Genomic DNA, 12429 nt, shown 5'->3' on the forward strand with positions numbered 1-12429 from the left:
GCGTGCCAAACGCGCAGGTAGAGCCGCGCTCGGAACTCCGCACCCCGCGGTGGGAGGGAGCAACGGGGGAGGGGGGGGGGGAAGGGAGGGAGGAGAGGGGGCAGCGGAGGGAGGAGGGGGGGCAACGGAGGGAGGAGGGGGGCAACGGAGGGAGGGGGTGGGGAGCGAATGGAGGAGAGGGGCAACGAATAGAGGAGGGGGCAACAGAGGGAGATGGAGAGAATGAATGGAGGAAAGGGGCAACGGAGGGAGGAGGGGGGCAGCGGAGGGAGGAGGGTCCCGCTGCGCGCCGAGGGGTCCGCCCAGCGCCGCCGCCGCACGGGCTGCGGCAGGAAAAGAGCGGCGGCTCCTCGGAGGAGGAGGAGGGGGAGAGGAGGGAAGGAGGGGGTGGGGGGGTCCCTGGGAGTGCCGCTCGGCCGCAGCGAGGCGGGGCGGGGTGGCCGCGGGAGGCGTGGAGGGGAGCGGCGGCGGCTGCGGCGCGGAGGGGCGCGTGCCATGCGCGGCGGCGGCGGCGGGCGGGCGGCTCAGCATGCGCGGGGTGTGCCGCCACCTCTGCCTGCTGGCCGCCCTGCTGGGGCTGTGCGGGGGCAGCAGGAACTGCCCTGACCTCATCGTGGACCGCTGCCTCTGCGCCGCCGAGCGCGCCAAGGGGCCCGGCCGCCCGGCTCTCCGTATCAAAGTGGTCTGCACCGGCGGAGACTTGGTGGAAACTTTGCAGCCCGCCGTGCTGCCCGAGCGCACCGTGTCCCTGTGAGTACGGCCCGCGGAGCGCACCTGGCGGCCGCCCCGGGATGCTGCCGGCCGGGGGATACCGGGGACCAGCCCGGGATGCTGCCGCCCCGGGATGCTGCCGGCTGGGGGATGAGGGGCGGGGGGCGCGCAGACGCTCAGGACGGGCAGGACCGCTCTGAGCAGAACGTAACCCTGGCCCGGCTTTTAAAAACTATGTGAGAGTTTGTATTCCACCCCCCACCCTTTCTTTTTTTTTTTTTTTTATTTTTGTCCTCCGTTTGGAAACTCTCGCTGGGTCGAGCTGGGGAAGCTGAGTTTCCCTGATGTAAATTGCATGCTGCTGCTGTGAGTGCTGCTTTGGAAAATGTCAGTGGCAGCAGAACTGATGGGACTTGCTCATGTACCTTTCTGCCGGCCATGGGATGGGCACGGGCTCCCTGGGCCATATGTAAATGAACAGCATCGATAATCATAAGCTGCCTTCTGGAGTTCCTTGTAATTAACCGCTTTCCCCCTTCTTTCTTGTCTCCTCTAAATAAAGTTTGGAATTGGATGTCTCCTTTCTTTAACAAGAGTTTGCATGCAACCATCTGAAATAATCAAATCTCCACTATTGTTCCGAGTTGTGTGGTAATTGAAAATGACTCACAGTTGGTGTTTTGCTTTTTTTTTTTCCCCCGAGTGGCTTGGAAATAGGTTATGATGTTTGGTTGTCTGTTGCACATAGCTACACTTGAATAAATGGGATGGATTTTAAGTAAAGCCTAGAACTTTTTGTAATTGTATCGTCAAGTGTGCATGAAAGTAATGTCACTGTGATGGACCCAAGCAGTAATAGCTCAGTGACACTGACCCTGTAGATCATGCACGTATCAACAGATCTTTTACTGTTGAGTTCAGTTCTGTTGACAATTCGTGCTGTGAACATCTCCACTGTTCACTGCATTCTCTTAAAGTCAACACTTTTAGGAGACAACTGGTTAAGATAGTAATTTATAACATCTGTGGAGCTTGTGCTTGTAAACGTACAGATGTGCTGCATATGCTTCAGTTCAGTTTCAGCTATAAGTGTTGAGTGACTTGATGCTGATTAGCTTCATTCTGATTATTCATCTGGGAAACTTTTGCATGTTAATATGCAAGATGTAATAAATACACTTCCTGTGAAATTTTAATAGGCTGGTTTAGAATAAAATTATTGTATCAGTGTACGTGTTGACCTAGGTGATAACTGTTACTTTCCTAGTTTACATAACTGGCTATATAGTTACAGTTTGTAATCCCCCCCGAAAGCATAAAATGTCAACAACTTGGGTAGACAAAACCTGGTTTTTTTCCATTGGTAGAAGCTCTCAAGCTTGGTGTACCTACAGTGATTTTTGTTCTTAATCAGTGATTTGCAGAGATTTATTTAGATTTTTTTTCCTTTAAGAAACTTTTTTTTGACAAGGTAAGTACCAGTGGATGAATTCAGCTCACCACAAGATCACCAGAAGTTTGTATTCACTGTAATAAAAAGAAATTTAATTGGAAACAGAAGTGAAAAAAGATGAACAGGGGAGGTGGTGCGTTTGAAGTGGTAGGTGGGAGGGTTTGCTCATTTATACCTATGATTTAAGGCACTAGTAGCAGACTTGATATCACACTAAATGTGCACCTTCCAGGTAATGCGTGCTCCTACTGGTTAGAAAGATACCATGTTATTTTTTTTTAAACTTAATTACAGATGACCATTGAGCTGGAAGCTCATTAGCTGCCCTTAACTGATATGAAACTTAAACACTGTTGTTGTATTTCACCTGGACAAGTACAATAATTGGTGTCACCTAAACTTATTCCTTTCCTCTTATTGTCTTATTTTTTTTCTTCTCAATAAGTAAATTTAAGGCTAAATCTTGAATGTGAAAAAGAAAAAGTTTAGAATCTGTGTTAGGGACATAATAATTTTCAGTAGCTGGAACATGCAGATGACAGTTTGATTTAATGTGTCAAAGAATTTCCCAGAGAAACCAGTTTTGATGAATTAAATTACTCTTGTGAGATTTGGCCAGCTGCAGAAAATAATGATAAAAAGCTCAACACTAGTGCTCTTACATTTTCTTTTTTTGTAGCTGCCTGGAAGACTTGAGCAAAAGGGAATATTCTGGTAGATGCTGCCTGCATCCATTCAGGTTTATGGGCCCGCAGAGAAAGAGAACAATATGGAATATGAACCTTTGGATTGCTTTAACAATTAAGAGATATAGAGGTGAATAAAAGAATATGTATTCAGATGCAGTAACACTCTAATGAAACAATGTAACAGTTTGGGGATTTTGGGAGCAGATTAAGTAATCTCATATATATATGTGTATATATATGTATATATGTGTGTGTGTGTATATATACACACACATATATATATGTATATGTGTATATATATAAATGGGGGTGCTGCTTCTGTAGTGCTATTTTCTCTTGTAGGGGAAGATTGAAGCCAAGCTTTTTAAACTGTTCTGCAAAGATAACAGCAGAATGACCTCTAGTGAATGTCTTAATGTTGCTTATCAGTAAATTTAAGAATTTAGTTTAATGTTTGTTTTTGGTTTTTCACCTGAGTTGACTCAGCTTGATGATTTGAGTTCTTTAAGACATATGTACTGAAAGTATCACTACTGAAAATACTTCTGAAATTTGGTAGGCAGTGTTTTGACTCAAGGCAAACTAGTGTGAAGTCACTGAAGAAATGCTTATTCTTGACAAAGCTTCACGAAGTATATCAACAAATACCGTCAGCTTCAGATGGTAGCATCATTGCTTTCTTTTCTCCTTCAATTCAAATGGAAGTCCAACATTTATACTGAAGGTTATAACTACAGATATACCTGTGGAAGTCTGCTGTTTTAACTGTTGTGATAGAAATGAAGAAAATTTAAGGTAGTGTATGGCTCATAGCACTTCCGTATCATCTATGAATCTTCCTATTTTTTATATCTATGCATTTCTTTTAACTCTGAATTGGAAGTTGTCACAAATTCCTGGTATTTTCAATTTCAGAGTGAAAATACATGACTCCAGTGATAATCCATAGTAGTAATACATATGTAGGGACTTTAATCTTCAGAGCACTTTACAAACATGCTTCTGAAAGCAGCATTGCCCTGCTTTTCTCTGTCCCCAGATTGCTTTTATGTCGCATTCATTTATGTCATGTCTACTGGAATTTATTCAAAGCTTTATTCGATACTTAGAATTTTTTATTTAGGATTTTTTTAATGTCCAGTCTCTTCTTTTATACTCCTATAGTCAATTTAGGATATATCAATGTAATTTCTTTAATATAAGCATCTTGCTGTAAAAATAGATTACAAAAGTGTTCTTTATGTCCCAGAGAGCCTAGAGTTTAAGCTAGCCAAAGCAAACACAGCAAGAATTGAGGAAAGGGTGAACAAAAAATATTGTTCATAGTTTTATTTCCGTATCCTAAAACTCGCATATTTTTCTTTATTGGAATGAGATCTCAAGTTGCATTGCTAACTTGTTAATAACAGTGTTACTTAAAAGTAATTCTTATTATAAAGGTTTCCAGACCATTTTCACCTTGGTTAGTGTCCTGTGTTCACTCCATGCGGCATTAAAAAAGAATAAAACCCAAGTTTTCTGCTCCATTATTTATGTGTGTATACATATTTATACATGCTTTCTCCAAAACTCCTATGAAAAAGAAAAATAAAAAAAAAGGCCAGTTTGTTGTTGTGAAAGAAACTCCTAATAAAGCAAACTGACATCAAATACACCTAAGACTTGAAAGGTCTGGGACAAATGATTGGGGAGAGCAAAAGAAAAAGAGAAAAATACTAGAAATGAAAACTCTTTGGATATTAGTTTTAATTTCCTTGATATTTCAAGGTATAGTTTCAGCTAGAGCAGCTATAAGACACCTTAACTGAAAATAATTTTTTATTTTCTTATGTTATTTCTAAAGAGGGAATATTGACACCTGGATTCTTTTATCTACCTGTAGCAGGATGTATTAAGACCAATTTGAAATTGTAACTCTTTTAATGGAACTGATGCATTGACATTGCTGGAAATTTTAACACAAGAGGAGGGTGGAAAGATTCTGTTAAGGTAAAATAATGTGCAAAATACAATAAAGGCTGCTTTAATAGTTAACAGATGAATGTTTTAAAGTTATATGAATTGTACTGAGGTTGCTTTCCCTATTTATTCTTACTAATCTGTGAATGTCCTAAGTTGAAACAGTGCTATGTGTTCTCCTTATGCTTTAAGTTCTTAGTGTAACTTCCATTGAGGAAAGTAGTTTGTGCAAGAGAATGGGATGAGAATTTTTGGAAACAGGTAAAATTATTTCACAGTATCGAACAGTTCATTAATTTGGTGATTTATGTAGAAACCAAGTCTTTTTTTTTTTTTGCTGCATACTGGGAAATTCACAGCATTGTGATCTTATACTTAGTTTCATTCCAGAGGTAAAAATAAAATGGTGATGATAGACAAGAGGATGCATATGGGAAGGAAGGGGGTTTTATCACATAACTGTATGTTTGGTACGTATTGAGAAGTCCCCAGTGAAACTGGGGTTTTGTGATCCAATAGAATTTGTCAGTTGGTTAGCTACTGACCTTGTTTGCCTTAAGCAGGAGGAGATTCAGTATGTCACTGGTGCTTTTTTCTTTTCTTTTTTGTATGTTGGCCTAATATTCATAAAACCTATTTAATTTTAACTGTCAGAAAATATGGGCACCAAAAATTTGTTTCTGAAGTGTTGGTATCCTCATCTGTTGCAATGAGATAGAGGCCAGCGAAAAGGTTTATGATTTATGTATGTGGAATTTGCCTTTACAGGAAGCTGCATGAGTTGGGATCCCTTGGGATCCAAGTGCTATCAGCCCTCAAAGTGGACTGTTCTTTAAAGATTTGAAAATGTAGCACTGTATCTCTTCTTTTTTTTTCAGTTATTTTTTAGAAGGCATACTGAGATGTTTTCTCAAAATACATTTTTCTATCCTTGTCCCTTTCTAAGTATCCTGCCAACATTATAGAACATGACAGGAGGTGAAGAGGGGGAAGTGATGGAGTGATGGGAAGAGAGGTGAAGAAGGTGAAAGGACTTATAACAGGTCTGACTAGTCCATGGGAAAGGGTCTGAAAAATGTTAAAATGAAGCTCTGAGAGGTTAATATTATATACTGTCTCCTTTCTCTGCATCTTCATAGGTTTTAAATCACAAATCTTGTTTAATTGTTTGATGCTCTACAACAGCAGGATCATACTAACACCTGTGGCTTTAGAAGCCTGTTTATTCCTCTGCCATTAACAAAGACCCAGGGACTTTCTGGGCAAAAATAGACAGAGTAACACTGCTTTCTTGTGCAAAGTTGTTCTCTACTTGGGACCCTCTGTCATCACAGATTTTGCAGCTGTTGATTCCAGACGTGTTCCAAATAATCCATTCCTATGTTCCTTACTGCAGTCTTTTGACTTGTTTTTATAATACAGAGCTGGCATAAATCTGAAAGTTAAAGGGAAAGAGTGAGTATAATTATCTTTACTGAGGCAGTGGTTCTGCTTTACAGCCAGTAGGAAACATATATTCATATATATGAAGCTTACACACTTCTGTCATGCACATCTGAGAGTCAGAGCTTTCTGCCAGCCTAGTTTTCACTGCTTAGTAGTATTTGTGCATGTTCTCAAGAGCAACTCTTTGTTCCTCCTTTTCCATCTTTCTGATAAAATATCAAACCCTCACAGCAGTAAAAGTGTACGGACCATAAAGTGGCTGGACATGTGCTTCTCTAATCAATCACAAGTAACTTTGATCCATCACAAATTTGCTGTCTAGTTCTAGACTTCCCAAATATAATTTGGCTGAAAACTCTTTGTTATTTATAATATTACCATTTTTTATCCATCTGCTTTGGCAGTTACCTAATACAGGGAGCACGTGGTTCAGGCTTGGTTCTTATTTTTGTGGCAACATGCCATTCCTTCACCCTTCTCTTAAAATCAGTTCCAACTGTGTGTTTATGCCTGGGACTGATATGGGAGTACTCTGAAGGTATGATTAGTCAAATAAAAACTGTGTTTGCAGTTTCTATTATGGTCTTCCAGACTTGTTGACAGTTTCTTTTCTGCACTTAGTTGGATGTAATCTTATCTGAATAGTGCTGTGTCAAATATATAAACTGTTCTGCCAATAAAGTAAGCACACAATGGTTTATGGGTATAATGCTCATAGACCCATAAATCTTTGCAAGAAACTCAGATGTATTCCTAAATAGTATAGAATTTAAATTTGCTGATAGCTATGCATAAGTAAGCAAATTCTTTTAAAGTTATATTTTAAGCTTTCCTTTGGTGAGTGGATGTCTTCTGAAATGGCTACTCATCAAAACTCATGAAGGTATAGAGGCACTGGCATGAACTTTCAGATATATACTGTAGCCTTTGTATAACACAAAATTAACTTTAATGGATTTGCTATGCTGTTAAGGTATCATTATGGTTTTTGAGTAACCTGATGAGTCAAGGCCTCCAAATGCCAAATTATGGACATTTATGATTCTCCCTGTTCTTTTGAAGAACTACTGTGATTTCTAATGGCAATCGAAGTCATGTCTCTCCGTAAAAGTTTTTTCTTTTTGCTATGGCATAGATGGTCCCAGAGAGTGTGTGTTTTATAGACAAAAGTATAAATTGGGAGGCTTTATGTGTACGGTAACTTAAGTAAAGAACAAACTACATCATAGAATGGAAGATAAAGTTAAAACTATTAGTAACCAAATCGTGCCTGGAAAATTCGAAGAAAAGTATGGACTTAATGGAAGTATTGAACACTTAACGTTACTATGTATTAGTAGCTCCCTGGTAACAGTTATTTTCATATCTGCATTACAAATTAATGTGCATAGTATCAATTTCTTTGAGACCAGAGATGTGGAAGAAGAGCATAACCTTTTTGTGAACAGCTTTCTTAAGACAGTAGACTTTACAGAAATTTTTGAGGATGCATACTGAAGTGGTAGGAAAGGCTCCTTAGATGGAATGTGCCAGCAACCTGGCACAACAGGAAACCTACCAGCATTTAAGGTAACGAGAAGAAAATCAAAAGTTACTCCAATTTTGTGGAATCAAATTTAGAAGCGCTTCTGAGTAACTGAATTTCTACACATTAAGATGTATCCTGCTAGGGGAGCATTGCATGCTGAAAAAAATGCTTAATCATCTACAATGAACATGGAACCATTGGCTCTTATTCTCAGAACCTTTTAATGCTGCACTTCCTAGACATAAGGAAGAATTTCTTCACCATAAAAGTGGTGAGGCACTGGCACACGTTGCTCAGGGAAGTTGTGGCTGCCCCATCCCTGGAGGTGTTCAAGGCCAGATTGGATGGTGCCTTGGGTAACCTGATCTAGTGGGACGTGTCTCCACCACTTCTTTAGTCTTATGTGACTTTCCAATTGCTACTCCTTTTCTAAACCCTCCATTGCATCTTCCCTTGTCACCTTTGATCCTTGACTCATTCTGAACTTACTGTGTGGAACTGAAATGTATAAAGCTATGGGTTCTCAGAGATCTGAATTAAGCCTTGGAGTTCAGCAGTGCCTGAAACTGGGGCCAGGCAGATGGAGTTGATCCTGTTGATCTTATTATACAACTTGCAAACAAGAAAAACATGTGGTTTTCATTCCTAGAATTGTATATAGTTTAGAAGGGAAGAGGAAAAGTTTTGTTTCCAGTTTTCCCTACACCTTTGTGACAACATTCAAACAATATGACGACTGTCCTTCCAAACCTGCAAAATGTGTGTAACGCAAATAATTATAGTGATAAAGATGATGTCTTAATGTGTGCTTTTATTCTCATTGTAGTTCTTAACTACAAAACTTTTCAATATGTAGGCAAATCTCACTTTAGGAGAAATGAATGCATCCCCTTGTGATATAGCTGACATTATTAACATTTTAAGTTTATCTTATAGCTGTATTTTAAATCAAGTCAATGAACTGTTCTCAGCTATGGCTGTAACAGTTGACAAATTCATGCTGATTTTGCAAAAAGCCACATTTTCCACCCGTATGGGATGTAGAAAAGGAAACACAGTCAAACTATTCACAAGAAAGTGTGCTTTTCTTTGGGAGAAAACAATACATTATTCCTTCAGGAGTGAATGTCATCATTATAAGGCTTTTTTTTTTTTTCAGGCACACATTTTGTTAATTGCATTGTACCAACATTTTCTTTCTTACACTTATTTATTACTAGAATTCATGTAGTCATACCTCATCTCATCTGTAGCAAGGTAATTATCTGCAGAGGGAGAATGGTAACATTCTGTCATATTATACTTCAGGTAACTCTTCAAAGTACAATATTATGTTTGTTTGAAGGAATGTGGATTACAGGGTGCTCAGAAAACCAAGTCAGGGTGTGGGAGTTATGGCAGTAGGTATTCAGGTAGCTGTTAAACTACTGATGCGTGTGAGAATCTATAGTTAGTTTCTATATGGGGAATTTTCCCTCCATGTTTGGTAACAATTGCCTCTCAGAAAGTTAATCTGATCTTTCCCTTGGTTAAGTCATGTAGGAGTCTTGAGGAGGGAAGTTCCATACTTTTTCATTTAGTGTTGGGAGACTTTGGATAAGAATGTAAGTCCATTCAGTGAGAACAGGAAGCCCTCTTTAAGGTGGTTCTTTTTGCTGATGAGCTTGCTTTCCTTTCAATTTTTTAGCAACATAGCTGAGAGGGTCACATTAAGTTCTTATGATTTGAGGAACTGTTTTGTATGGGTCCTAAATGTACCCGACGAAGAGCAAAGAAGGACAACATTTGAGATATGAATATCAGAAAATGACCTGGTGTCAGTCACAGATGTTCAGTGTTTATCTATGTGTATGATTTAAAGTGTGTATTAAGTAAATGCCATCTGCTGTTGATGTTAAATAAAGACTTACCTGGCATATTTATATACTTGCTAGTCCTCTTGGAGTTATAGCAGATATTCTAGTGCAAATGTCTTTAGTTTAAACAGGAAAGGAAACAATGAGATTTGCTGAAAAGGGGAAAGTATTTTTTCTAACATTTTTCTTTGTCCTTCCCTCTACTTCTATAATAAAAGGATGAATAATGAAATTCCTAACACTTTAAATGCTGAAAAAGCTCCACATTAGCGGTCACTTATTGTTGTACTATTCATAATTCTCTCCACTTTCTGCACAATTACATGTTATAAATAACAAGGTAAAGAGTCAACAATATAGATTGATGACACAAAAAATAACCATAAGAGCTAAATAAATTTAATTAATTCTAATCTTCTGCATTTTGAGCTAATGTAGTTACTGCTTTAAAGTACTTCATGCTTATTGATTATCATTATAAACCTGTTTCTAATAAACAATTTTTTCTGAAACAATTTTCATTAATTAATTGGTACCTATGTTTAATAGCTAGTCCATTAGCAGATTGGTCCATAAAATGGTCTTCATAACAATTTTACACAGTTAAATGGTAAATTGCTGACTAGGACAACATCCTTATTTGAATAAATAATACAGTGGCATTGGTTACAGGACAAAATTACTTGAAATGAAAATAGCCTCCATATTTTTTCAGATACTGTAAGGAAGTTGGTTGCTTGATTATCCCTGTAATTAAATGCTGTTTGCATCTTTATTTTCTGCAGGTGCCTTTGAAGAACTCAGGTCAACTATTTTGTATTGTTATTGTGGCTACTTTATAAATGAAATATATGGTTACCAAGCTCTTTGGTAATGAAGAGGGATTAGATGCCAAACCCCGGTTTGGAACAGATTAGAGAAAATAATTTTTTAATGTTAGCTTCCCAGAGTACTGCTTTAGCTGAGGCAGAGTGATTGTTTTAAACAAATAAAATCCCTCAAGTAATCATTTATTAAGTACACTGAAGTAAAGTTCTTTGGTTTTGTTTTTTTCTTTGAAAGTAACAGTCACAATAGTGGTATTGGTTTATAAACCAAGCCAATGGTCCAGTAGGTTTCCTTTGTCTAAAAGCCTTTACAGTTGACTAGTGTTTCTTTTTGAAATTTGAAAAGCTAATAAAGCTTCAGAAGAAGCTTTAGGTGGAAGATCTGGGGCAACTGAGTTTCCCGTCTGTTTTACTTGCTGCTTTGCTGTTTTGTGGGAGTTTTCAGTTACTAATGTTGTTCTGGAATCTGTAAAAATATGATACATGACATTTAAAAGTGCTTGTGGTTACACAGCTTTTCATTTTCTGCAGCCTGGACCATCAATAAAAATGTGAGTGGCTTCCCTGGACCAGAAAAACCATCCATGGTGTAGCCCAGTACTGTGTCTCCAGTTAAAAGTGTTTAAAAGTAGGCGCCTAGGATAGAGTAGCAGTATGATGTTCCCACAAGGATCTTCTAGTCGCCATCCCAACTTAGAGTGTAATTCCTGATCATTCAATTTACCAAAATGGATTGTTTTTCTACAGCCCAGTCTAGTTCGCCCCCCAAAACCTGTGCCAGATCCCTGCATTCAGAGCATCTTGTGGCAAGAAGTACCATTGCTCAAATGCATGCTGGCAAGCAATGTCCTTTTGTTTATTTCTGAGTTTCAAGATTTCAAAACTCTTTGTGATTTGTTTCAGCCTGTGCTGATGTGGTTATCAAACTCAGGAAAATGGGCTAGGTTCTGTCTTCAATGGGAGAGCCCATCTCTCTGCTTTTCTCTTATTTTTAGTCCGTGTTGGTAGGCTGAAAGGCAAGGGGAGACAAAATTTCAAGAAGTAAATTTAATATAAACTATTAATAGTATGCTTTTTTTTCGTAGGCAATCAACATTATTTTTACCTTTATGAAAAGAGAGCAGTGATAAAACTTTTTTTATAACCAAAGTCATTACATTTAACTCAATCTATGGAGAAATACATTGGTCTTCTAGCAGGGAAGAAAAGGAAGCTTTCACTAGTACTGCTTTTAATGTTTTGGATTAATGAAAAAAGGAATAAAAGCTTCAGGTCAGCTTTTCTCATTGATTGGCCTAGTTTTCTTGTGGCAGGTAGATTTTCCTGCTTCCTTCTGTGTTCCTGAACAATAAGTGCATCTTCATTTTTCCTTGTGTGCTGAGGCCAATATTTTGTGCTTTGTATAGTTGTTAGCACTCTGGAAAGGAGAGAGAGAGAAGGTATGACTATGAGGAATAAAAACTATTAGTAAGAGTATGCTAGTGAAAAAAAGGGTTTAGAGGAGGTAAATGGCTTTAAAAGGTAGAGTGCTGGCTGATTGGTCCTTTTTAAAGACTACATCATGGCTCTGCTGATAGCCACTTTGCTTGAGTTAAGCCTCAGCTTTATTTTTCTGTATATTATTTACTTCACAGCTCTAAACCTTATAATGTGCTATTAATTGTTGAATAGATTTTGTTATGTATTGAGCCTGGGTCACTACTGTGTTCATCTGAGACTGATAGGAAATGGGTAAATAACCTAGAGCTGGAAAAAAACCCCATTGTAAGCTGAATTTTTGGCTTGGGGGGAAACGAAGGTTAAAAACATTGACAATGTTATTTAAACTGGATTACGCTTTTTTGGCTAATCTTGAAGTAGTTTTTTTGTAATGCTCCTTCCTCAAGATAGTCTTACCACATTATGTTTTGGGGGCATGTGTGAGACTGATGCTCTCTGAACATCTATTTGTTTTTGTGTA

At 38.7% G+C, this 12429-nt stretch overlaps 1 protein-coding gene across 1 annotated transcript in view; it reads left to right on the plus strand.

The window, feature by feature from the left end:
* The first annotated feature begins 517 nt into the window (after positions 1 to 517).
* ADGRA1 (adhesion G protein-coupled receptor A1) overlaps positions 518 to 12429 on the plus strand; it is a 262352-nt gene continuing 250440 nt past the window's right edge. The window contains exon 1 of the mRNA XM_069863854.1: positions 518 to 750. Within this exon, the coding sequence (XP_069719955.1) occupies positions 530 to 750 (221 nt within the window). The 5' untranslated portion in view covers positions 518 to 529. The remainder of the gene's footprint in view (positions 751 to 12429) is intronic.

This window comes from Phaenicophaeus curvirostris, chromosome 9, assembly GCF_032191515.1.
Source record: "Phaenicophaeus curvirostris isolate KB17595 chromosome 9, BPBGC_Pcur_1.0, whole genome shotgun sequence".
NCBI lineage: Eukaryota > Metazoa > Chordata > Aves > Cuculiformes > Cuculidae > Phaenicophaeus > Phaenicophaeus curvirostris.